Source organism: Camelus ferus, chromosome 12 (assembly GCF_009834535.1).
Source record: "Camelus ferus isolate YT-003-E chromosome 12, BCGSAC_Cfer_1.0, whole genome shotgun sequence".
Classification (NCBI taxonomy): domain Eukaryota; kingdom Metazoa; phylum Chordata; class Mammalia; order Artiodactyla; family Camelidae; genus Camelus; species Camelus ferus.
In genome coordinates, this window is record NC_045707.1 from 16837738 (window position 1) to 16864830 (window position 27093).

General features: G+C 46.4%; 2 protein-coding genes and 1 non-coding gene across 17 annotated transcripts in view; 1 reads left to right on the forward strand and 2 right to left on the reverse strand.

Moving 5' to 3' along the window:
* The window catches only part of FIGNL2 (fidgetin like 2), a 65892-nt gene extending 39814 nt beyond the window's left edge, over positions 1-26078 (reverse strand). Inside the window, exons 1-4 of one of the 11 annotated variants that reach the window (XM_032492870.1) lie at positions 25973-26078; positions 15405-15557; positions 2751-2873; positions 1558-1635 (exon numbers count right to left, since the gene is read on the reverse strand). The gene's annotated coding sequence lies outside the window, so the exon portion shown is untranslated. Of the gene's footprint in view, positions 1-1002; positions 2874-6436; positions 7269-12804; positions 13869-13953; positions 15558-15977; positions 16827-16859; positions 16916-24173; positions 25276-25972 lie in introns of those variants that run through there. The other 10 variants (XM_032492874.1, XR_004324481.1, XM_032492869.1 and 7 more) reach the window with 10 other exon arrangements.
* TRNAT-GGU lies at positions 10518-10589 on the reverse strand. Its single transcript has one exon. It is a non-coding gene; the product is annotated as a tRNA-Thr (tRNA).
* ANKRD33 (ankyrin repeat domain 33) lies at positions 16903-20444 on the forward strand. Of its 5 annotated transcripts, XM_014551254.2 has the most exons (6): positions 16903-17189; positions 17540-17768; positions 18010-18139; positions 18317-18457; positions 19562-19957; positions 20152-20444. In XM_014551254.2, the coding sequence occupies exons 2-6, from the start codon at positions 17562-17564 to the stop codon at positions 20301-20303; spliced, it is 1026 nt and encodes a 341-aa protein (XP_014406740.2). In that variant the 5' UTR covers positions 16903-17189; positions 17540-17561; the 3' UTR covers positions 20304-20444. The 5 variants fall into 5 exon arrangements, with proteins under 5 accessions (XP_014406740.2, XP_032348775.1, XP_032348776.1 ...); XM_032492884.1 differs by having other exon boundaries at positions 16905-17189; positions 19562-20444; XM_032492885.1 differs by having other exon boundaries at positions 16905-17189; positions 17561-17768; positions 19562-20444.
* Positions 26079-27093: the final 1015 nt, after the last annotated feature.

Below are 27093 nucleotides of genomic sequence, written 5' to 3' on the forward strand. Positions count from 1 at the left end.
GGCTGCTCCCATTACCTGTTCCCCGCCTCCTGTCCCTAGCCAACCCGCCCTCTTTCTCAGCACAGTCTCTGCCTCCTCAGGGTCCCAGCTATCACAGCACTCCCCACAGGGCCCAGTCAACTCCTGTCATCACTCCCCCTGCCCCAGGGGTTCCCCAAGGCTCCCCAAGGTCTGATGTCCCTGGTCTCCCCAGGGCTACCAACTAGCCCTCCGTGGAATCACCCAAAAACTAGGCACCGGGGTATCCCCATTTTACAGAGGAGGAAACAGCTCTGAGCCAGAAGGAACCTATTCAAGATCCCCAACTCTTGAGGGGTAACTGGCCGGGAATTTCAGCCCAGCCTGAGAGAGGCAGGCGCCTGAGAGTCAAGTTCTGTCTCCAGCTGCCCTGCCTCCTCCGCGCGGGTTCCAGGGCTTGGCCTTGGGTTCCTCACCCTCCCCTCCCACCCACACCAGTCACATCCGTCCTGTCCAGAGATCGATGTGTCAATATCGCAAAGCAAGCGTTAACCACGGCCCAGTGCGTGAGTCAGTGAGTTGAGAAGGGACAGCCCCCAGGATGCTTCACAAGTCCCGACCCCACGAGGAGCAGAACCTGAACACTGGGATCCTGCGTCTAGTAAAGCTGTGTGATACCAGCAGGGGACCCCGTCCCCAGCCAAAGAAAGGCGGGTGGGGCGCTCTCGGTGCCCCCCAGCACTCGCCCAGGCCGATTTGCGGGTCATCCCGGAGCTCCAGCCCTCCGCTGCCCCGGGTGCGCGTTGAGAGGGGCACACCTCAGCCCCTCCCCCAGGCTCGGGGCGGGGGTGGGGAGGAGGGAGCAGATGGCCGCAATTACCGCTCGGACCCTCCCCCGCCCATAGCCCGAGGCCGGAAGATCGGCTTCTCGAGCTTTCCTGGGCGGGAAGGGCGGCAGCCTTCGCCGGGCTCGGAGCGGGGTGGGGGCGAGCGCCCGGGAGCGGGGCTGGGAGATCGTCTTAGAAAAGGCCAGTTCCTCCCTACCCGCTCCCGCCCTGCGTCGTTTCTAGCCGCTGTGCCAACAAGCCCCCGCGCCGGTTGGTCTCAGAGCTCCGAGGATTTTCAGATTGGGCCAGGGGTCCAGGCTGGGGAGAGGTGAGCTGGACGGTTGTGCAGGTTGTGATCTGAACAAGGGCGGAGGGAGTGAATGGGGTCTGAAATCTAAGCCTTGGACCTTGGCAGGTGTTGACTCTAAAGGAAGGCAAGGGACACCTTTTCTCTCAAAGAGCCAGAAGGTGCAAGCCTGGACTGTCTCTGCTTTCGGGCTGCTGACTGTAGAGTGGAGGAGAGCAAATAGCTAGATTGGCCTCTGTGGGGGCAGTGGAAGGGCCAATGAGGGCAAGAGGACTCTCAAGACCCAGGACACAGACAGCTCTACAAACTGGGCTTCCCTTGGCCCTTTCTCTCTTCTCAGATTCCTCTCCCATCCTTTCCTTGTTGTCCAATCCATTAACCAAATTAGTTCTTTCTGTCTCTAAGATATATCTTGGATCAGCCCCTGCTCCCCACCCCCTCCAGCATGCAAGCCCCTATTACTACCACTTCCTTGCACAGCTGCAGAGGATCCTGTCTGCTCTCCTGGCTTCCCAACAGTCAATTCTCACAGCTGCCAGGGGGCTGTTAAAAATACAAATCAGAAAAAAAAAAAAAAAAATCAGAGCATGTCACTCCCTGCTTAACAACCTCCCATGACTTCCCTTGGAAGAGAGCCCCAACTTCTCACTTTGGTCCCTGTGTATGCCGACCTCTCCTCCATCATTCTCCCCTCTGCCCAGAAGCTGGTCACACTGGCTGCTTTTCTATTCTTTGAACTTGACAAACTTCCCCACCAGTCCCTTTGCCCAGAACACTCTGCCCAGATCTTTCAGAGGGATGTCACCTCCCCATCAGCCCTCATCACAATACTAAAGCAGCCCCACACCCATGTGCCGGATGTACTGCGTCGCTTACCCTTACCTGTGTCTTCCACTGGACACCCCACTTTCGCCTTCTTCATTCACTTGGCTTGTGGTCTGTTCCACCTATCAATTCCCCCTTCATGAATTCAGGGATCTTGTTCTCTGCTAGCATAATGCCCGGCACAAACCCAGAAGGTGCTCAACATCTCCATACATTTCAGGAATGCGGGAGTCCCTGGGAAATGGACTGGACACTGGTCCATCTGCTCAACTCTAACGGGGCTACTCCCTGGGAGGGACCAGCTGCAAATCCCAGTATTCATCTGTGTTCACCCAAATGCCTCATTTTTGTAGGCAGGCCTGTGGTTGCCAGTAACAATAATCTTAGCAGCCGACATTTATTGAGCATTTACTATGTGCCAGGCATTAAGTCATTTAATTTGTATGACAAAGTGTATGCTAATCTCAGTTTACAGCATACACAGTGTGCTATCTGTGATCAGTCAGCAAACACACACGTGCATCATAAGCATTCAATTCATTGTTACTGTACAATAGATGGGTGAGATGAGTAAATATATGGCTGAGCCTGGGGCATCGAATAACTCCTGCAGGAAGGTGGAACAGAATAGGAGAACAGAGCACCAAGGAAGGGTCTGCATTGGGACACAGGGCTGGTTTGGGCCAGTGGATAGAAGAAGAGGTTTAGGCCACAGCCCACGGCCTTGCTCTGGGTCCCCACAGCACTCAGGGTTGCAGCTGTTATGTGGAGGCAGGGGCGTGGGTCCTGCTGTTCTGTTCCCCACGAAGGGGTGATCTTGGACAACCACTTACCTTCTCAGGGCCACATCTGCAAAGTGTCAGGGGAGGCTTACACAGTTCCTAACTCCCAGAGCCCTCCACGGGATTACATTCAAAACTGCTCCTGGAAGTGCACCATCCGCTGCAGAGGGCTTCCTGAGGAAAGAGATCAGGTGCAGGCTGTCAGCCTGAAAACTGGGATGAGAGCTACACTTTGGCCCTGCTGAGTCCCATTCCTCTGCTGTGTGCCCCTCCAGGGCAGGCCAGGAGATGCCGATTGTTGCACCCTCTGTCCTTGGCCTGGCAGTTAGTACTCAGCGAGTGTTTGTTGACTGAATGAGAATGACCAGGGGTGAAGTATGAGAGAGAATAAATAAATACAGTGATGTGTAGACACCTGGACTCAAAGATAGGGTGAACAAAACAGGGACTAGAGACACTCTCTGTCTCTGGGCTTCAATTTCTTCATCATAAAAGACAGTGGTAAGGCTTGGCCCACCTTTCTCTCTGGGCGCCAGTGTGGAGATGGATCAGATGAGATGTGGCAGGTCCACGGAGGCCCCCCTTTGCTATCTATGCCCAGCTGAAGTCATGGGTGCTCCCCTCCCCCACATCCCTGTCCCCCGGAATTTATAGATTCCTCATTGTCCTGCACAAAAGCCTTCTTGGGGAGGAGGCGGGGTGGGTGAGGAGGCTGGGGAATGAAAAAGTCAGAGGCTGAGTAACAGCCGGCCACACCCGAGGCCCCATAAATCTGCCCCAGCTCCCTGTAAGATGGGCTGACTTTACCTTCACCCGGAGTGGCTTGCAGGGCTCCTGCTGCTCAGATCTGCTCACCCTCCCAGCAGCTCCGGAGCCTTAGCAAGGTGGAGGTGTGAGGGGTGTGAAGACAGCAGAGCCCCTGAGAGTGGGGGAGGGGGGAGCCTATTGTTTTCTCCCTCTGCCATCAGAAAGTCCTTCCTCCCATCTTGCCCCACTCCTTTACACACCCTGAAATTCTAGTTCACTGCTGTTGGTTTTGAGCAGAAAAATGAGCTTTTTGTGGGTATTCTGAGCTCCTTGGTGAGGGGGGTCTGAAGGTCCAGACTCCAGGACAACAGCCTCCTCCCCCACACCGGCCTCTCAGGGAGAGAGGGTCTGCGCTGAGAGTGGAATTGGCAGATGGTGCAGGGTTAACAGATGACATGCAAAACAGAATTATTCAGCTGTTCTGTCCCTTCATCTTCCCCTGGAAAGGGGATGGCCTTCAAACTGGAAAGAGACAATGCTATCAACTGGGAGGGTAGAGGAGAGGGAGAAAGAGAAGCCACAGGGAACAGGGGACTACAAACCAGCCCAGGAAAGACCTGGCTCAAAAGCCCATCCTTGCCCCTCACCCACGGGGTGATCTCAGGCAGGTCTACTAATCTCTCAGAGTCTGTGTTTCTTCGTCTATAAAATGGGTCAATGAAAGAACCATGCCTTACCTTTTCGCTGGCATTTATGAAGATGATGTGGGTTTTTCGGTTTATAAAATAGGCTTTACAACTTATGAAGGCATAAAACTGTAAGAGGTTACTTATAAACTGTTAAGTGTCACCCCTTTAGTTGTTAGGTTATTGCTAAAACTTTTTTTTTCCTTACAGCAAAATAGAATGGAGTAGAAAACATCACAGTGCAATACAAAATTTTGTAAAAATTTGCCTTTAGTTATATACATGTTCATGTGTCCTGGGGCTGGAGGTAGATGTATTTATTGTGGAAGATAGTCAAAAAAGTTTGAAAACATTCCAAGTGGAAGAGATTCTTCAGTGATATGTCCAGAAGGGAATGGTGGATAGATGGAAACCAACAACCTGAAACACTCCTGGAGAAATATACGTGTAATGGGTGGTGGACTGTGGAACCCCAGGCCAGGGAGAGCTGGCTCTGAGCAGCTCATTGTAACAGGTTGGTGATGGGCAGAGGGGCTTACTTAGGACCAACCTGACTGCCCTCTGGGTGGGTAAGGAGGCTCTCTTGGCTTTGTAAGATGCCTGGGGCCTGAATCCTGAGGATGCTATCCATGAGCAACTACTAAACTGTGGATACTGCTCCTTTGACATGGCCCTGAGCTGAGCCAGAGGGAATGGGCTGGCCAGTGAGAAACTTGAACTCCTGTGCTTGGACCTCTCCCCCCACAAATCCACTAAGAGTGCAACAGATATGATGGAGTGGTGGGCAGGACTCCCCCTGCCTGAACTTCACCCATGACCCTCATCCCCACCCCCACCCCAGGGGCCATAGTTCAGTGAGGGTGAACTGGTCAGAGGGGGCCCTAAATCAATCCCAGACTTCCTTGGTTGGCTCTGAGTTACGAGCTGTGGGTTTTGTGATGTAGATCGTGGTTGGGGAGGAGGGGGCATGACCTATGGCAGGTCACACCGGACCCCCAGAAGGGGCCAGAGCTGGGGTCAGAGGCCACCTCCTCCATTCTCCGTCCCACCCTGCTGGGTCCCATCCCATGTCTAGTCCTTAAACTGGGTTGGGCTGTTTCCCTACTGACCGCTGGCCCTAGCTGTACCTGCCACCAGGCCTGTACAGTGGAAGGGGGGGGTCACGCTGGAAGAAGATCCTGATAGAAAGGAAGAGGATGAGAAGACAGGACTTTTGGCTCCCTACAGATGACTGGTCTGTGCTCCAAACTGGACCCAAGAGTTTGCTGAGCTCTCTCTCTGCAGATTTGCCACTGCCCTCTCCCCAAACCCCTCCCTTTTTTTCTGATTGAATTCCACTCAGGACTCCTACAAACCCCAGCCCAGAGGATTAGATGGCTGGAGATATGGCATGACAGTCAGAGACCAAGACAGAGAGAGAATCAAGCTGGTGCTCCAGATAGCACATATTATCAGGGCTTAAGAGAGAGAGTTAGAAGGATAGAAAGATGGAAAGATCCAGACAGTGAGAGGAGAAAGATCAAAACTTGCAAAGATGGAGAAAAGTTGAAACCAGACAGAAGACAAACAGAAGGCAGTGAAGAGAACAGGGCTGAAGAGAAATTGGAGTGGCAAGAAAAGAGCATTCTGGTGAACTCCTGTCAGACCCCAGCAGCTCAGAGACCAAAAGGAGGATAACCTGCACACTCCCTTCACTGTTAATTCTGAAGATCGCCACGTGGAGGCTCCAGAAGGAAATATACCTGACTGAAATGCACCTGTATCACCCAGGATGTTATCCATTATCTTACACATTAACCAGCAACCTCCACTCCCCCCACCCCACCAGCATCCCTATCAGTAAAGACACACACAGGAAGGGTCAAGACCCAGGCTGGGGAACTGGGTGGGGGTGGGGAAGGACATAGAGTCCTCCCGAGGACCTGGAAGGGGCATTGCTCCAGGGTGAAGGTAAAAGAAACCTCATAAACCTGGGTACCCAGCCAAATTGGCTAAAGCTGATCTACAAAAATAATTCTTCCATGCTTTGTGCCAAAAATGGAACTCCATCACCCTCCCCCGTGCACCTGCCCTGCCAAGACCCTGCCTCTGCACCTGACCCTAGAGCCTTCTGCTATAGCCCCGACTTCATGGGGTGGGGATACTCTCCCAATTCCTGCGCAGGGGCTGCCACCTGCTGGTTGAGAGTGGCCTTGCAGAAGAAGGACCCTTGACGAGGCTGGCGGTGTTTGCACTGGACTAGCTAGCGGTAGCCAGGCTTGGAGGAAGAGAATTTAAAAAGCAAAACGTGAAATCCCCTTTTACCTGGATGTTCCTGGGATCTCTCACTACATGTTAAAAAGTCTAATCCCTGTCCAGTCATTCCTGAATCGTGCTGGGGGGTTCTTCAGGCCAGAGGAGAGACGGTCAGGAAATTCACATGTCCCGAGTGGCTGACACTGTGCTGGATGCAGGAGACAGAGATGACCAAGGCGAGGGAGACAGTCAAGAATGAGGTCATTTGACTCTGAAAAGCACCAGAGTCAAAATATGAGCCTGACACAAAGTAGGTTTCAATGAACAGTTACTAAATGAATAAATAAATGAATGAATGAATGAAGTACAGAGATAGCACTGAGGAATGATGGTCTGTGTGCACAGGAGAGGTTGGGGAAAAAGAGGAGGATAAACTCAGGGAAGTCTTTCTGATTCTTTTCTTTCCCCCTTTTGTTATCGAGTAGTAATGATCCCAGTGGAAGATTCAAACATGAAAAAGCAAAGTATGACAGGTCCCCTTTCATCTCTTCCCTCGTCTCCTTCCTTAAGTTAACTATTGTCAGCATTTTAAAGAGCCTCATTCTTTACAATAGTCCTCAATCTTGGCTGCACGTTAGAATCACAGGGGGAAATTTAAAAAATCCCGTTGCTCAAGTTGTGACCCAGACCAATTACCTCAGAATCTCTGGGGTAGGTTCCAAGCATCACTGTTTTCAAGAGTCCCCAAGTGATTACACAGTGTAGTCAGTGTTGGGAACTGCTATTTCAGGCTTTTCTATGCATTTACATACATGTAAGCAGCCAAGCTGGGTTTTTTAAAACTTTTTTGGGGGGGATATAACTAGCTTTATTTAGTTATTTTTTAATGGAGGTGCTGGGGATTGAATCCAGCACCTTGTGCACGCTAAGCATGTGCTCTACCACTGAGCTACACCCTCCCCCCATCCTATTATTTTTTAACAGAGGCAAAATCTGCACATGCATATTTTTTCAAACCTGTCCCTCTACTGATGAACATTTAAGTTGTTTCTTTTCTTTCTTTTTTTTTTTTTTTACTAATATAAATAATGCTGCAATGTATATACAGTCTATCTTTGTTCACATGTGCTGTTTTGGGGAAGATTTCTAAAATCAGAATTTCTGGGTTAATGTGTCTGTACATTTGTTATTTTGATAGCTACTGTCAAAATGCTTTCCAAAAATACTTCACTAATTTACATTCCTCCAACAGTGTACACACTTAATATTATTAATCTTTAATTTTTGCTAAGCTGATGGGTCAAAAGTAATATTTTATTATTGTTTTAATTTGCCTTTTCCTGCTTACTTGTGAGATGAAGCCTCTTTTCATAGATTTATTTTGGCCATTTTTATTTATTCTATGAATTAATTACCATGTCTTTTGCCCATTTTCCTATTAGGTTGATTTTTAATTATGATTAGAGGAAATTCTACTTCCAATAACATGACTGGCTGGACTCTGGACTGATCTTTCTGAGTAAAACAGTAAAAATGCTTGTTAAAATACAAATGCAAATTATTTTAAAAGCATAGAAGAGCTGGCCAGATAGAAAGAATTTATTAGGTTAAAATCTAAGGGAAGGAATTCAGGGAAACAGAGCAAGGAAGATGCTTTAGTCTGAGGACAGCTATTGAATTTGGCAAATTTGAGCTTCAATTTCCATAGCTTTTCTCTCTGTCAGAATGACGGTGAGGAATTTCATAGATTTCTTTAAAAAGCTATGAACCCAAAGGGTATGCCCTGAATGTAAGATTGAACCCCAAATAAATTCACCCTACTGTCACCTCCAGAAGACTTTAAGGAAAGCCTCCTCAGGACTAAACTGATGACAAGGCTCTATCTCCTCTATCCACTAGCTGATCCTTCAGCTGATCTGCAGCCCAAGTTTACACTATCTTGGGTAATCAAAAAAACCCTCCAAGTCAAGAATTCCATTTAAAGTGGAATTGGTAGTACCTCTAAGTGCCAGGTGGAAGCAAACTCACATTCCTTGAAAGAAGACATCTTCATTCTCAGCGTCAAGGAACTTCCAACAAAATTTTCCAGGGAAAATAAATAGTTCACAGTTAAAAAAACCCAAAAAACTAAACTAAACACAAAAGGAAAAAAGACTATTAGCAAGATAATCCAGGATAATCTCCCAGTCTATCAATCCTTAATTTAATCTTATCTGTAAAGTCCCTTTGCTATATAAGGTAACATAGTCACAGGTTTTGGGGATTAGAATGTGGACATCTTTGGAGGAGGGGTGGTTATTGTTCAGCCTATGATAACAACATTACCACATTTCACAAAGTATGAAAGCACAGAACTTTAAAATAATTAAATGGAAAATTTAACAGCGGATTAGACACAACCAAAGACAGAATTAGTAAACTGAATGACAGCTCAAAAGAAATTACCTCACACAGAGAAAAAAAGAGCTGAAAAGCTTAAGGAGATGTTAAGAGACCTGTGTAATAGAATGATAAAGTTAACACATGTTTGAATGGAGTTCCAGAAAGAGAGGAAAGAAACAATGAGACAGCAGCAGTACTTGAACAGAATTTTCCATAATTGATAAAAGACAACAAGTGCAAAAAGCAGGATAAATAAAAATCCAAAGAAAAGTAAACAATAAGAAATACATACCTACATTTAAGAAAAAACTTTAGAACACCAAAGACAAAGAGAAGATTTTAAAGACAGCAAGAGAAAAACACAAGCTTTAAGGGAAACAAACTGAACTCACAACAGCACAATGAAAACCAGAAACCTCTAAGATATTTTCAATGTGTTATTGCCCCCAACAACTGCAAATTACACATTCTTTTCAAGTATACATAAAATATTTTGCAAAATTTAACCATACTGAACCATAAAGCAAATCTCAATTAATACAAATATTTTTAAATTTTGTATCACTGTAGTGCTAGAAACCAGTAGCAAAAATGTAATCTCCATTTGTTTAACAGTTAAATATACTTAAAAATAATTCATTGGTCAAAGAGGATATAAAAATGGAACAACTAAATCAGTGATTACCAGGAATTTAAAGTCTTAAATGCTGATTTTCAAAGAAAAGAAAGGATGAAAATTAATTATCTATATTTATAACTCAAAAAATTACAAAAATAACAGCAAAATAAACCAAAGGAGGCAGAAGAAAATACATTTTAAAAGACAGGAGTGGAAACCAATGAATTAGAAAACAAGCAACAGAGAAGATCAAAAGTTCCTTGGAAAGACTAATAAAATTGTCACATTTTGGTGAAATTGCTAAAGAAAATTAAAAGAGGAGGCACCAATTACTGATATGACAATAAAAATGGGGACTTAACTATACATGTCACCTTCATAAAGACAAGATATTATGAACAACTTTATGCCAATATATTAAAAAATTTGGATGAAATGGACAATTCCTAGGAAAACATAACTTATCAAAACTGACTTAAAAAGAAAAAGAAAATAATGAATAGTCCAATTACCATGAAAAATATTGAATTAGTAGCCAAAAATATTCCCAACAAGAAAGCTACAGCCTAGCTGACATCACTAGAAAGATGTAACAAACATTAAGGACCAAATAATCACAATTCCCCCACAAACTCTTCCAGAAAAGAAACAGAACACTTCTCAACTATATGAGGCTATTTTATGAGTTATTATTTTATGATATCAAAATCTGACAAAGGTGCTAAAAAGTGAAAATTATAGGCCAATCTCATCCAGGAATATAGATGTAAAACTCCAAAAGCATTTACAGATAAATTATTAAAATCAACAAGAAAGTTTAGGAAGCTTGCTACGTATAAAATTAATATGCCAAAAATATATTCTATTAGAATACAACATAAAATATAAAACATAATACAGGAAATAATATATAGAAATATGGAATTCAGGAGTAAACAGAAAATATTAATAAAAATTAATAAAAAGATATTATCTACTTACCATCAAAATTGTATCTAGGAATAAATCTATCCAAACATATATAAAATGTTCTATTAGTCAACCACATATCAGTACCTTAACACACAAAAAAGGTTGACTTCTCGCTCTCTTTTTTTTGTTTGTTTTTTTGGGGGGTGTAATTAGGTTTATTTATTTATTTATTTTTAATGGGGATACTGGGGATTGAACCCAGGACCTTGTGCATACCAGGCAGGTACTCTACCACTGAGCTATACCCTCCCCCCGACATTCAAGATCTGCCATGTGTCTGAATGATTATCTATATGGCAACTTGGTAATCCAGGTTGCTTTGATCCTGTGGCTCTATCATCTGGATATGAGGCATCCTCTGCTATCAGCAAGGAAGAAAAAGAGCTGCTGGAGAGTCTTACACCAGCAAGTGAACACACCGGCTCAAACGGGATGTATGTGAATTTCACCCACAACCTATTAGCCAAATTAGCCACATAGCTTTGCCTAGTTGAAGGGAACGGGGGAAAGTATAATCCTCCATGTGTCTGGAAGAAAGAGAAGAACTGAATACATGTGGGCACAATAAGTCTCTAGCACAGACCTTTAGGGAGAAAACTATAAACTACTCAGAGACATTAAAGAACATCTAAATAAACAGAAGATATACCATGTTTAAGGATCAGAAGACTCAGTATTATAAAGGTATCAGTTTTCTTCAAACTGATCCACAGATTAAATAGAAGACTCTCTTATACGGTCACAGGTAGGTGTTGGCTGCAGAGCTGGAGGCACCTGAAGGCTTGACTAGGCTGGATGCCTAAGGTGGCTCACTCCCATGATGCTGGTGCTACTGGCTGGAGGCTGGAAACTCAGCTAGGGCTGTCAACTATAGCACCTGCAAGTGACCTGCCCATGTGACCTGGACGTCCCCAGTGTGTTGGCTGTGTCCAGAGAGGGAATAACTTGAGAGAGTATCTGGAGAGTGAGCTTTCCAAGAGACCAAGGTGGAAGCTTGGTGAAAGGCTTCTTCTGATCCAGGTTCAGAAGTCACACGTCACTACTTCTGCCATGAGTCCCTAAGACTAGTCAGATTCAAGGGCAAGGTAAATAGAACACCTCCCAGGAGGAGGAGTGCCAAAGGATTTGTGGCCATGTTCAAATATCTGGCACATTTGACAAACAGATTCAAAATTCCAATAGTTAAAAGGACCAAGACTGGTCAAGATATTGTTAAAGGAGAAACAGAAAATGGGAATACTTGCTCTGGCAGATATCATGATTTATTTTAAAGCTATGGTAATTAGGACAGTGTGATTTGGGCCCAGGTATAGACAAAATAAACCAGGTGCCTTCTCTGTGGTTTCTTCATCTTCAACATATAGCTTCTACCTCATGGTCCAAGATGACTGCTTAGTGCCAGCCATAACTTCTGCAGCCAGCGGGAAAGACGGTGGAAGATGAGAAGAGCACATTAAAGATACTTCTAGAAACTAAGCACAACATCATCTCCAATTACATAGAGTTAGTTTAGGCCAGAGCTTAATCACATGATCATACTTAATTCAAGGATGGCTGGAGACTGACAAGGGCTTAATTCCCAGAATATATAAACAGCTCATACAACTTAATAACAAAAAAACACAAACAACCCAAACCAAAAATGGGCAAAAGACCTAAATAAGCAATTCTTCAATTAAGACATACGAATGGCCAATAGGCACATGAAAAAATGCTCAATATTGGTAATTATCAGAGAAATGCAAATCAAAACTACAATGAGGTATCACCTCATACCAATCAGAATGGCCATCATTAAAAAGTCCACAAAGGAGAAATGCTGGGGAGGGTGTGGAGAAAAGGGAACCCTCCTACACTGTTGGTGGGAATGTAGTTTGGTGCAGCCATTATGGAGAAAGTATGGAGATTCCTCAAAAAACTAAAAATAGATTTACCATATGATCCAGCAGTCCCAATCCTGGGCATATATCCAGAGGGAGCTCTAATTTGTAAAGATACATGCACCCCAATGTTCACAGCAGCACTATTTATGATAGCCAAGACATTGAAACAACAAATACCCTTCAGCAGATGACTGGATAAACAAGTTGTGTTTTTATACAATGGAATACTACTCAGCCATAAAAAAGACTAAAATAATGCCATTTGCAGCAACATGGATGTACTTCTAAGTGAAGTAAAACAGAAAGAGAAAGAAAAATACCATATGATATCATTCATTTGTGGAACATTTTTTAAAAAGACACAAATGGACTCATTTACAAAAACAGAAACGGACTCATAGACATAGAAAACAAATGTATGGGGGAAAGGGGTAGAAGGGGATAAATTGGGAGTTTGAGATTTGCAGATAGTAACAGCTATATATAAAATAGATAAACAGCAATTTTATACTGTATAGCACAGGGAACTATATCCAACATCTTGTAGTACCCTATAATGAAAAATAATATGAAAAAGAATATATGTATGTAAATGTATGACTGAAACATTATGCTGTACACCAGAAACTGACACAACATTGTAAATGGACTATACTTCAATTTTAAAAATGGAAAAAAAAAAAAAAAGGGATGGCTGGAAAACGTACTCTCTAGCTGGGTAGTCTGTGCCCAGCTAGAACTCAGGAGGACTCTATTACATATGTCCGCAAACGCATGAAGAGATGTCCAACAATATTAGTTACGAGGGAAATCTAAATCAAGACCATGATGAGTTACCACTTTATATCCTTCTGATTGGCAAAATTAAAAAGTCTGACAATACAAATGTGGAAGAAGATACAGATTCACAGAATCTCTTTTGCGTTACTGGGTTTGGGTATAAATGGTACAAACAATTTGGAAAACTGTTTTGCTGGTTTCTGTAAATTACATTTTTTTTCCTCCATTCTCTACAATTTTTCTAAAGAATAAAGTCCAAGGTCAAAACAAATCTGGTCTTGTTAAACTAGAAATACTTCTGCCTTATCTAGAAATACTCCTTAATGATTTTTCTAAGCAAAAGGGCTTTGACTCTAAATGCAGTTTCAAGCATTGTTTTCAATTTAAATAAAAGTTACCTGAATTTCAAAAAGAACTCCTCAAATTGCATAATTAAATGATTTTTGACTCAGCAATTCCATTCCTAGGTATACACTCAAAGAATAGCCTTGCATATACAATCAAGCAAGAGTGTTCGATCAGAGGCCGGGTGGATTCGGGTCTCGACACCCTCACTCTAGGCGGCATGGTGGTGACAGTGGAAGCCAGAGAAGCTGCAGGTTCCTGGGAGCAGGAGATTAGGAGCAGCTGCGCAGGAAGGGGGCTGCCCCCAGGTGAAGGCGGGCGCCCCGATGTCCTGGAGCAGGGAGGAGTTGGAGTCTCTGGATTCTCAGCCAGGGGGCCACTTCCCAGGAGGCCAGGTGGTGGCCAGGATAGACCAAGGGTGGGGATTCCTCCAAATGGTGGAAGGAGCTCGGCACAGCCTTGCCCACTTCGGAGGAACGTGGACATTTTCACTATACTCAGAATCATTAGAAGATGCTGGCTGAAAAAGGAAGATTCCAATTGTGGTTTCAAACCCTCATGCGCCAGTGAATGTAAATCTCTCATGGATGGAGATAGATGCCCACCTGTTCAAATAGCATCCCGCTGTGTCCTCTCCTTCAGGCAATCCCACTGTCCTCTGCGTCACAGGCAGGAGGACTCCATCACTTCAGAAGAGCCTCTGAATGTTAAGACTCACTAATACTCCTTTCAAATGTGTCTTGTCTGAGAAGGAGATCAACTGCATTATTTAAAAGTTCTCAAAATATTCAGTATCAAACTCCCTGTGAAGTTTGGGAGCCCCGTTGCTTATGGACCCCGTAACAGGATGTAGCCTTGCATTACACTTTTCAATTGTTTTGTAGATGTATCCAGGGCTATATACTCTTTTTTTTTTTTTTAATTCAGTTACAGTCGGTTTACAATATATACTCTTTTTTAATTAAAAGTCTTATTTTTATACTTAAAGTGCTCTATAATTTTAAACTGGATTTTACTAAATGCTAGTGTCTGGTCTGTTCTGTGTGATTCCCCAACTGACATTATCAAGCACAGGACCGCTTTTATATCAAAATGAAAATTTCTCATTAAAAAAAAGAATATTCACAGCAGCACAATTTGTAGTAGCAGAAACACAGAAACACCTCAAATATCCATCAATAAAGCAGCATGATAACCGTGGTGTAGTCACACGATGGAGTGCCACATAGCAACTGTCACCACACAACAGTATGAAGTAATCTTAGCAATACGTTATTCAGTGATAAAAAGTAGACAGCCAAAGACTACAAATGGCATTTATATTCTTTTAAATAAAACAACCAGGATATATATGTGTAATATACATAATATATACACTTTGAAGGAATACCTAAAGGTGCAATAAAACAGTATGTAAAGGAAAGCAACAAGATAATGGACATAAAATTCAGGATTACAGCTGCCTTGGGTGGGGAGAGGCAGGGGATATACTGGGGGAATTATGGAGTGTATTGTGAAGTTCTAGCTTTTGTTTAGAGGAGGTATTCTGGGTGCTTATTGCCTTATTAAAAGTAATTAACTAATAAACTAAACAAAAGCAGACTATACAGCGACCAGTAATGAGACTATGTCATGAACTGTGATTAATCTGATTCAGCATATACGAAGTCTAAGAAAGACAAAGAGAAAAAAAACTGCATCTACATCAGCAATAAGCAAAACAAAAACAAAAACATGAGATTTTAGTTACAATAGCAAGAAAAACTATAAAGAAGCTAGGAATCAACCTAAGCTGGAGAAAAAAAAATTAACACTATTGAAGGACATAAAGGAAAACTTTATGAAATAATAAGAGAACTCGAGCACAACATTAAAGAGAACGCAAAGTTTGTATATGATAAAGATGATACTACAAATCAGGGGAAAGAGAACTGTTTAATAGATGGGGTGATTTCACTAGTTGGAGAAAAGGTTGGATCTTGTGTTAGTCTGCTTGAGCTGCCGTAACAAATACCACAGATTAGGAGCCTTAAACCATAGGAATTTATTTTCTCACAGTTCTGGAGGCTGGAAGTCCAAGATCAAGGTGCCAGCAGGGTTGGTTTCTGGTGAGAGCTCTCTCCTTGGACAGCAGATGGTCGTCTTCTCACTATATCCTCCCATGGTCTTTCCACTGTGCTCATGTAGGCACATCGGGGTGGGGTGGGGGCTGGGCAATGAGGAGAGAGGAGAGAAAAAGAGAGCGCACGTGCTCTGGTGTCTCCCTTTTCTTAAAAGACAGCAGTCCTATCAGATTACTGCCCCACCCTATGACCTCATTTATCTTAAGTAGCTCCATAACACCCCTATCTCCAAATATAGTCACAATGGGGGTTAAGGCTTCAATATATGAATTTTAGGGGGACTGAACTTTTTATCATGTACAAAGAATAAATCTCTATTTGTTTAACCCACGTGTTAGTTAGGGTCCAACTGCAGAGAACAGAAATAAATCTGGCTAGTTTAAATGGACAAGCAAGCTCTAGGTGCAGGAACAACTCCCCACTTGGAGAGGCACATGACCCCTGCTTGTGATCAGGAAAACAACAGTCAGTACTACAGGAAGCTGATGATTCAGGAAGCTGCTCACCAGAACCCCCCTGCATCTGTCACAATCTGTGACAGCAAAACGGATGTTCCATGTTACTTAGCTGTATTCCAAATTTATGCCTCACACAAAAGCAGAACCTAAATCACAGATTCCTAGCTCACAAGACTCTGGGAGGTGCTAGTTCAGCTTTCCAGCTCACAACCGAAGGCACTCCTGACTGATACACTCCACGGAAAGCAACAAGGACAGATGCCCAAAGCAGCCCTGAGTGAAAAGAACAAACATAATGAGCTCTGTAGCACAATCTAAGGTGTTAGTCAAAACATAACACAAATCACTACCTTTTTTCACTGAAATGTATTTTTTCAAGGATATATATGTCAACTGGTAAAGCAAAGGAGGAGCATGGGCTGTGGGGATCAGGGATGAATGAGATAAACCAAATAAAGTAAAAGAAAACAAGAGAGACATCGTGATATAAACAGAAGAATATGATGGTCTCCATTTTGGCTCCACACCAAAGGTCCAAAACCAATTCACTAAATTTAATATTTAATATTAATTTAATAGTTTATTATTAATGTAAGAATTTATTATTAATTTAACAAGTATAAATACATGGTTTAATTTAAATAATCAAATTAATTTAATATTGATACAATTTTAGTATTTCACATCTAATTTATCACACCAAAACTAATCCATTAAACTTAATATAACGTTTTTACCCCTAATTAAAGTAGTTCTTTATGTTTTAATTTCCCCGAAACCTCAAAAAAAATAGGTCCAGGAGACCCCTGGAACTCCCACTCCCTAGTCCCAGCCCCTGTTTAGTGAGATGTCTGCCCTCACACCCTCTCCCACCACCATCCCCTCACCAAGCCCCGCTCCACCAGAGGAGGAAGGGCTAAGTTCGGAAACCTTGGAACCCCTTCTACTTCGAAGGGCCTGTTTCTGGGGAAGTCGGTCCAGAAGGCGGAAGGTGAGTGCGTGGGTGGGGAGGAGGGTCTTTCTCTTAGAGTTGCCTCCGCGGGGGAGGAGCCGTCCTGACTCGGGCCCCGCCCACTCTGGGCAGGATCTGGGGCGGGTCTTGGTTGGCTCAGCTCTGAGAGCACGTACCCCGCCCGGCCTCCCATCCCCAACTGACCCGGCTTGATCCAGCTCAGCCCCCGAGGTATTTGAGGCAGCCATCTGTTACCTGCGCTACTTCTTGGGATGAGATAGTCCCACTCGAGACTCTCCAGAGACCTGGTGAGTGTGCTGCCAGGAGTCTTGGGGATCCTGTGGGCTCCAGGCTGGGGCCCAGCAATGACCACTTCCTAGGGATCCTCCCAACCCGGGTAAGGTCCCCTGGGAAAGAGAAGACCCTCCCCTGCCTCCTTGGACCTCACTAGGTTCCTCACTTACAGTGAATGACTTCTGTCTTCTTAGGGCTCTTGTCACTCAGCCTCCTTGCCTGGGCCTTGTCCTCTCTCCCAGGTGGATAGGACAGGACACCCTGGCGGAAGGAGGCTCTCCCCAGGGCAAGGTGGGCGATTTGCAGGGGCTGGAACTTGTCTTGGGATCCAGAGAGACAGTGTTGCCCTCATTCTGTGTTATAGATGCCAACTTCTCGTCCCCAGGATGGAAGAGGAGGAGCTGCCATTGCAGAAGGGAGGCCTGGACACATCTGAGGCTTTGTCCTCCCCTGACAATGAGACCTCTGCCCCAGGCTGCACGCTGGGGGCCCTGTACTGGGCCTGTGTCCGCAATGACCCTGCCCAGCTCCAAGCCATGCTGGACGATGGAGTCTCCCCAGAGGAGGCCACCCAGGTGGACAGCAATGGGAGGGTGAGCTACCCTGGGCGCTTCTTGGGGCAGCAGGGCCACCTCTGTGTCCTCACCACACCACACTCCTCCTGAGAGTTTCAGGTCGACACCCACTACCTGGGTCCTCAAGAGGAAGGGAGAGGGTGGGATTGGGGTTTCACAGGGGCTGGGGCATCTCTGGGACAGATGTGGGTTTAGAGGGCACATGGCCCCCATGGAGCTCCTGGAGGAAAACACAGGGGCTGAGCTGCCCCTCCCCCAGACAGGCCTCATGGTTGCGTGCTACCAAGGCTTCCAGAGTGTGGTGGCCCTACTCAGCCGCTGTCCTTTCCTGGATGTGAACCAGCAGGACAAAGAAGGGGACACAGCCCTCATGCTGGCTGCCCAAGCAGGTGCGAGGCTGCTGACCCCACCCTCTGCCTTTACCCTCCTCCAGACCCAGCCACAGCCCCACACTCTTTGCACCCACGTTCTCCTACCCCAGACACGGCCATGTTGGGTGGAGGGTGGGTTTGGGGCTTCATCATCCCTTTCCTGAGAAACCAAGCCCTGCCTTTCGTGCTTTGCAGGCCATGTGCCTCTGGTGAGTCTTCTGATCAACTACTACGCGGGCCTGGACCTGGAGCGCCGGGACCAGCGGGGACTAACAGCGCTGATGAAGGCTGCCATGCGGGACCGCTCGGAATGCGTGGCTGCCCTCCTCATGGCAGGTGCTTGGGGCCTGGACTAGGATGTGTGGCCTACAGTTTCTCCACCATGCCCCTCCACCGGACACTAAGTCAGCTATCATCGTTGCAGTGAGGAGAGAGGTGGAGACGGAGCATTAATCTAGGCTGATCTGGAGGAGGGAAGGGTGCTGGGGCTTCTCACAAGCAACAAAGTTGATAGCTCTATTTACATTGTGAATGACTGTCCCAGAAAAGAAAGCTTGGGAGGATGGATAACCTAGACCAGCTGAGAAACTAATACAAAAAAGGCTTGTATCTGGAACCAAACTCTCAGGTTCTTGTCCTGGCTCTGCCACCAGCTCAGTGACCCTGGGCAAACGGTTTCCTTCTCTTGGCCTCACCAGTGTAGTGAGGGTCATGGCCTTCTCTGGGCTGCTTTCCAACTCGGACAAGCTAGAGTGCCAGGGATGCAGTGATGTGTAGTTGAGACATGTGGCCATACGGAGTTGTTCTGGGGTGAAGTCCACACTGCCTGTAGCATCTAGGGCCCTCATTACTCCCTGAGAGGGTGCTGCCCTGTGATGGTCTCTCTAGAGGACCCCAGCCTCCAGCTTTTCCATTTCCCATCCCATCAGACTGGGTTTGGGGTGAAAAGAAAGGAAGCTCCACACCCCCTCTTTTGTCTCAGAGTGACTGCCACCCCCACCCCCACAAGGATTAGGGGGCTATGGTGATGAAGAGAAAAACCAGGAGTGGGAACCAGCAGGGCCCCCCTCCACCTGCCCCAGAGGGTGCAGCTCGAGCCACCCCCCACCCCATCCTGGGTAACTCACACACAGCCCCTCTGGTCAGTTCCTTGGTTCAGGAGGCCTCTATTCTGCTCCAGATTTGGAGACCTGCAGTCGGCCTCTCTGAAGTCTTTTTCCCTCTCTGGACTCCAATTTCCTCATCAATCGTAAACCAGAGGTTGGGGTCTGGGACTGGTACTGTCCCTGGGCTGCAGTCACTGAGGGCCACAGTGCGACAGGATGGGACTCTGTGGTTTTGAATCTAACCTAAATTAGTCCTTCTGCTAAAGAATCTGCCTTTCTGCAAGTCACCATTCCCTGTCCCATCCCATGTCACCCCTGTGGCCCCCCCACCCAGGTGCTGACCTGACCGCGGTGGATCCTGTCCGGGGCAAGACTGCGCTGGAGTGGGCATTTCTGACTGACAGCTTTGACACAGTGCAAAGGATCCGGCAGCTGCTGCGGCGGCCCCAAGTGGAGCAGCTCAGCCAGCATTATCAGCCTGAGTGGCCCGCCTTGCCCGGGCTCGTGGCCCAGGCCCAAGCTCAGGCCCCCCCATCTCTCCTTGAACGACTGCAGGCCACCTTGAGCCTCCCCTTTGTCCAGTCTCCTCAGGAGGGGGGTGTCCTGGACCACCTTGTGACCGTCACAACCAGCCTGGCCAGTCCCTTCCTCACTACTGCCTGCCACACCCTGTGCCCTGACCAGCCACCTGCACTGGGCACCCGAAGCAAGTCTGTGCCAGAGCTGCTAGGCACTGCCCCACCCCCTCCCCCAGTACCCCAACCCCCGCAGGAAATCCCTGGGCCTCGGGTCTTTGTCCCCTACCAGGGCCCTCAGGGTGTGTTGAGCATGTGCCCTCAGTGGCTCCAGCCCAGGGATAGTACCAGCTCCAGGCCCCTACCCCCCAAGATCCTCCTCTCCAAGGCCCCCTCATCTTTCATGCAGTGGAAGCCAGAGCCCAGGTCTTCAGGGAATCGAAGGCTGGCCCTTCCTCTCTGGAGATACCAGGAGCTCAGGATGGAGAGGAGGAGGCAGGAGGAGGCTGGATTGGCACAGAGCCAGGGGAAGATGGGCTAGGCTGGGCTGGGAGCAGGTAATCAGGCCCCTCCCTTAGGCTCCTTTGTCCTCTTGAGCCTCTTCTACTTTCCCATCCACCTCTGTCTAAGTGACTCTATTCTCAACCTGTGTACAAGGTTATTCATACAGCATCGTCTGCAGCAATAAAAGAGTGGAAACAACCTAAGTGTCCATCAATAGGGGATTGGCTAAATTGATTTTGAGTGTAAATATTGCACACCCATATGATGTATTCTATACAGTGGCAAAATGAGAGTAAGGAAGCTTTTTATGTTCTGATATGAAACCAAGTTCAAAATATATTAAGTGAAAAAAAACAAAGGTGTGGAAGAGTGTGTATGGCATGCTACTATTTGTCAAAGTAAAATTTGCACCAAGATGAACTTGACTGATACAAATATGTAGTGAGTATCAAGATTCATTTAGCTGCTTAATGAGTAACCCAGTAGGATGGATCAGAGGAAGAAATGAAGGACTATTACTGACATTCAGGGGAAAAAAGAATGCTCGAATAAGACTGCAAAGTTAGATACACAAAAGTTAATTCCTACCTGGCAATAAAATCATAATTTTTTTTCCTATCAGACAAAAACAATTTGCTATCAATCTTCTACAGATTAACCTCTTAACTTTATAGAGTCAAGGCATTAATCAATAGTAAATAGTAAATCAAACAAAGTTACTTCCCCTAGATGACCCATAGGTGGGGTTATTAGCCAATGATCTAAAATACTTTGGAAAGGGCATTTAGTAATTTTTTTCTGTGCCTTACTCATAAGTTTTGGATATTTTTCTGAACATATTTGTGGCTTGTTTATTTGTAATAATAAAAGCAACCACTTCCAATGTGCTTACTATATACATTAATACATTTAACACTCCCAGTAATCCTATGAGGATTTTATCTTTGAGGACATAGGGCACAGAGAGGGTAAGGAATTGTCCAGGGTCACACAGCTAGAAACTGGCAGCGATCATGACTGACAGCTGGCCATTCAGTTGTGGAGGCCAGACTCTTAACAACAAACCATGCTGGAACCTTCCTGGAAAGAAATACAGCGTTTTGGGGGGGGGGGGGAGAAGACTGAGCAGCTGATCAAGGGTGGAAGGGAGACTTTTTCACTGAGTATCTTTTTGAAATTTTAGACCTTTTTAAAAAATAAACAGTTTTAGATTTACAAAAAAGTTGTGAAGATGTGCAGAGAGTTCCCTTACCCCACAGCCAGTGTCCTCTTTTGTTAACATGAGTGTAGTACACTTCTTACAATTAATGAACCAATATTAATACGTTACTATTAATAAAATCCATTCTTAATTCAGGTTTCCTTAGCTTTTCCCTAATGTCCTTTTTCTGTCTAGAATTCCTTCCAGGATACCACATTACATTTAGTCATCATGTTTCCATAGATTTCTCTTGACTGTGACAGTTTCTCAGATTTTCCTTGTTTCTTAAGACCCTGACAGTTTTGGGGAGTGTTGGTCAGATACTTTGTAGACTGTCCCTCAGTTGGAATTTGTCTGATGTTTACTCATGATTAGACTGGGGTTATGGGTTTTTGGGAGGAAGACCACAGAGGCGATGTGCCATCCTCTTCCCATGATATCCAGGGTACATAATATGAACATGACTTGATCACCTGGCTGAGGTAGTGTTTGTCAGGTTTCTCCACTGCCATGTTACCCTTTTCCCCTCTTTCTATGTTATACTCTTCAGAAGGCAGTCATTCTATGAGGCCCACATTTAAGGATTGGGGAATTATATTCCATCTCCTCAGGGGGTGAAACATCTACATCAATTATCTGGAATTCTTCCACACAGAATGTTTCGACTTTTTAGTCATGTATTACCAAATTTTGAAAAACTTAAAAACAAATCTGCTGTGTCCATCAAAAGACGAATGGATAAAGAAGATATGATACATATATACATAATATATACACACACATATATATATATACACACACACACACACACAAAGGAATACTACTCAGCCATAAAAAGAATGAAAATTTGCCATATGCAGCAATATGCATGAACTTTGAGCGTTTTATGCTAAGTGAAATAAGTCAGAGAAAGGTAGATACTGTCTGATGTCACTTATTTGTGGAATCTTAAAAAATAAAACAAACTAGTGAATATAACAAAAAGAAACAGACACACAGATAAAAGAGAACAAACTAGTGGTTACCAGTGGGGAGAGGGAAGGGGGGAGGGACAAGATAGGGACAGGGGATTAACTACTATGTATAAAATAAGCTACTATGTACAAAATAAATAAGCTACAAGGATATATTGTACAACACAGGGAATATAGCCAATACTTTATAATAACTTTAAATGGAATACAATCTTTAAAATTGTGATTTACTATGTTGTACAACTGAAACTGAAATATAATATTATAATGAGCTATACCTCTATTAAAAATTAATTAATTAATTAATTTAAAAAATCTGTTCTTTGAGTAGGGGAACACACACACACACACACACACACACACTCTGAGGTGACAACGTCTATTAAGATTAGACAGTATGATTTCTCCCAGAGGGTTCTGAAGGCAACTGTGGTGGACCAGAAGGCGTTCAAGGCTAACTTTGCCATTTCCTGCCTATGTGATCCTGAATAAGGCACTTCACTTTCTCTTGCCTCTGTTTTCTCATCTGTCAAAGGGGGGCAAACAGGGTTATTGGAAAGTTCCATTGGCTAATATGAGTAAAAAGGCTCTGGGAACCATAAAGTGCTGCCAAGAGTTGAACCATAAAGTGCTATGGAACCGAGTTTGAGTTGCTTCCGGGCCCTCAGGATGGAGCTAGAGTTCTTTCCTCCCCACCCACTGTTGAAATTCAAAGTGTATGAAGCCAGCCTGGCGCTGGGCATCACAGGCAGGGAAAGAAACTCTATCTACAGGCTTGGAACAGCATGGGGGTTACACGCTTCAGCCTGGGAGTTGGTTTGTGACCTTGGACAAGTTTTTGGACCTTTCTGAGCCTCAAGTCACCTCAAGGCTCTCATATGTGGAGTGGGTGTAATAAAAACATGTCACCTAGGGCCATTGTGAGAATCAGATCAGACGAGATAATACAGCACTCAGCACCACACCTGACCTTAATATTGTCATTATCCTATTTTACCCTCACAACATTCCTCTCTTACAGTTGAGAAGAACTGGGCCTATGAAGGTTAAGCGACTTGCCCAAGGTCACCAGCTAGTAAGTGGCTGAGTGGTGCTTGGAGTTCAGGCCTGTGGGACTCTGAGGCCTGGGTCCTTCCACTGCTGCACGTGGCCCTGCCCACAGCCTGGGCTCCCTGGTTCTCTGAGCTTCTCCTTCTCACTTCCAACCAGCTTGAGTTTTACAAGGTGGGGGGCGGAGGCATGACCGTGGCCTCCTCAGGGCCAGAGAACAATCCCTCTGTGGCCCTCTTCCTCCCCGCTCGCTGGCATTCTGTGGATCTGGGCGGGGAAGCTCCTTAGGGCAGGGGTTAGTGCCTGGGCCACCGGTCAGACAACATTTTCCAGCAGAGGGAGCCTCTCCACCTTGGAGACAACCCACCCCTCCATCCCTGGCCATCTCCAGGGTGGTTAGAGTCCTAGGCCAACCCATTTCTCTCTAATCCTCTTACAGCTCCTGACAGCCTCTCAGGCCACCAGAGAGGAGAGAAGCCTACGTGGGCTGCTGGGCCTGTGCCGCCTTGAGTCAGCCTCTCCTCTCACATCCCAGCTTCTCCACACCTCCAGCCCAGCTCCTGAGGCTTCCAGACTGAATCTCTGTCAGCAGAGGCCAAGGAACCCAGGACACTGCCTCAGGATGTGAAGAACACAGGCCGCATCGAAGCTGTCCTGCTATGGCTGACAGACCTGGGTTTGAATCCCGGCCCTGCCTCTTACCATTCTTGTGACTAGGTCCTCTCCCGGCCTCGGTCTCCTCATTTGTAACGTCAAAGGGTGATAACGTATAATCGCTACTTCCCAGGGCTGTTGTGCAGCCAGAACAGTGAGAGGCATGCGAGGCACTGAGCACGGCCTGGCACACAGTCAGCGCCCGGTAAACAGTAGCTTTTGTTACTGCGCTGGGCGGCGACGGGTAAGGAAACGGCCAAGGGGGCAGTTCCGTGGAGGAGGCCAGCGGACGTGTCCTTGGAACCCCGTGCCCTCCCCTGTGATTCTAGGATACTGTTCTGGGGGCCCCTGAAGTGAAAACACACACTTACCCAAGACATCCTTCTCAGAGCCCCTTCTGCACAGCTCTTCACCCCAAACCCAGGTACCTCCCCAGCAACCCCCTCATTGCCAGAGCACTGACGGCCAGCCATCCTGCTCCCCGTGTGTGTGTGTGTGTGTGTGTGTGTGTGTGTGTGTGTGTGTGTGTGTGCGCGCGCGCGCGCGCATACAGGGGATCCTCCAGAGGGGACTGCAAGGCTGGTTGTCCTGATGCATGCTCGGTTGTCAGCCAGGCTGTGAGGACTCCAGATGAGTGCCCCCCTCACTCCTGCAAGGGCAGAAGCCATGTCTGTCTCCCTAGCCCCTGGCTCTGTGCCCGACCCGCACAGGCTCAATACGTGTGTATAGAAAAGAACTGAGTTCAGGCTCCACCAAGGTCTGGGATACTCAGACCTTTATCATCTCCCTCCTGTTTTCAGGGGCTGCCCTGGTTCCAGGAGTGGCAATTTCCCTGGTTATTCCAAGTCATAGCCTACGAGACCCTCAGTGGGTTAAGAGAAGGCAAAGGAGTACCTATATGTGGAGAGGACAGAAAGACAAGTGGGGGGGTCATTGGTTTGTGTCTCATTTTTTCCCAAACTGGGGCACCTGAACAGGATTCCCTCCACTCCAGCAGTCGTACTTTTCCAAATGATTGAATATCTGTGTATCTTCCACCACACCAAGCACCAGGCCAGCCACGCCCCTCCCCTCTTTCCCCTCTGTCCCTCAGTCCATCCCTTGCCCTGACCCCTGAGGCCTTTCTCCTGTCAGATTTCAGCAGGCTACACGGAGAAACCCATCTGACTAGGGCTCCCACAGAGATTCAGACCTGTCTCTGCCTCCTCAGAGGGACCATGGCTTCCTGTGGTTGAGGAAGATGCCACATCCAAAGGGAGGACTTGAAGGCAAGGCTTGGGGTTGGATGGACTGTGCAACATCACTCATAGTCACACAGGCATTGTCGCCTGCAGACACACGGTCAGCCAGGGGTCCACAGGGGCCTGCAGGCTCACAGGCACAGACGTGCACACAGGCCCATTGGCCCACAAACTCCTAGTTGCATACAGAGAAGCCATACACACAAGCACACATAAAAACACTTCATAACACAGGTACACAAACTCACAGACTCACAAAGGGAAAAATAAAGATAGAGTGTCCCCACTCCCCTACTCCATCCCCTCCTCCTATCCCCTCTGCCCCCAACACTTTGCAGTCCCCTGGCCAGCTGGCTCCATCATTGCCTGTGTGACTGTGGTCGAGGCGGCAGTCTGTCTAACCATTTGGAGCAGGAGTGAGGGGGTGGAGGGAGGGCCAAGCCTGACCCTCGAGTCCTCCTTACAGACCTAAGCATTTTCCTGAACTGTGAAAAGCCATGATCCCTCTCAGGGAAAGGAGAGGGGTGGGTAGTCCAAGCCTAAATCTGGCTTTGTGCTTATTTCCTCCAGACCAGCCTTGAATAACCCCCATCCCCTAGTTCCTACCTCTGTGCCAGTGATCTGCCCTGGGAAACGGGGGGCAGAGGCCTGCGGAAGAGAGGGTCTTAGAGACAAGAGCTCGTTGAGAGCCCTCAGTCCCAGGCCCTCCAGGAGTGGGAAGGGCAGAACCTGGGCACGGATGCTGGAGGGGTAGGAAAGGGGCAGGATTTGTGGCATTTCCCCTTCAGCTGGAAACAAAGGCAGATTCCTGTGTCCAGCTCCAGCAATCCGGTCCCACCCACCCGAGTGGCGGGAGCTGAAGGAAATCCCGCTGGCCTCTGGCCTCACCCAGCCACTCAGCCCCTCTTTCAAACAATCTCTCTCCCAACTAGGGCCACTACCTGCTCTCAAATCCTGGGGACCCCTCTCTTTGTCAAAATACTAAGCCCTCTCCATTGGGGGTGGTTCCTTTAACCCCTCAGACTCTCTCTGAGGTAGCATGGGTCTCCTCAGCAAGACCCAAGAGGCTGCCAGGCCCCTATCCCCTTGCCAGGCAACTCTGCCCACCCTCACCCCAGCAAACTCAGGCGCTGCTTGTCTTTAGAGTGGGCAAAAGTCTTGATGCCTCTAGAAGTCCCATGCCATCCAAAATGCTCAGCCAGACCCTCAAGGCATCTCTGTGTCCTGAGTTTCAACTGAACATCCCCCCAGACAAGATCATTCACCTCAGCTACTTGGCACATCTTCCTTGATTGCTACAAGACTGTAACTCCAGGGGAGACTGGGGGTGCCACTCTTCTTAGTGAGGAGTCGAGATACTGTGTGATACTCACAGAACAGGAACTAAAGGCATATTATTTAAATTTACAAAAGAATAATATATGATCATCAATTTAGAAGGGAGAGAATCTTAATGACCTAAATTCTGAAGCTTTTAAATCTAGAGATAGCAGAAAGGCAAATAGCGCATGGGAGCACTTACACGTGGCATCCGAAAACAAGAAACTGAGAGTAGAAAAATGGTTGAGGGGGAAGAAATAGGGCGAGGTCGGGAAAGTGTGCAAACTTTCAGCTGTAAGGTGAATAAGGTCTGAGGATCGACTGTGTAACGTGGTGACTATGAAACCAAGTCCCCCTAAAGCCGATGCCCTTGCAGAGTTTATACCTAAGCTCTCTATCCAAAATTT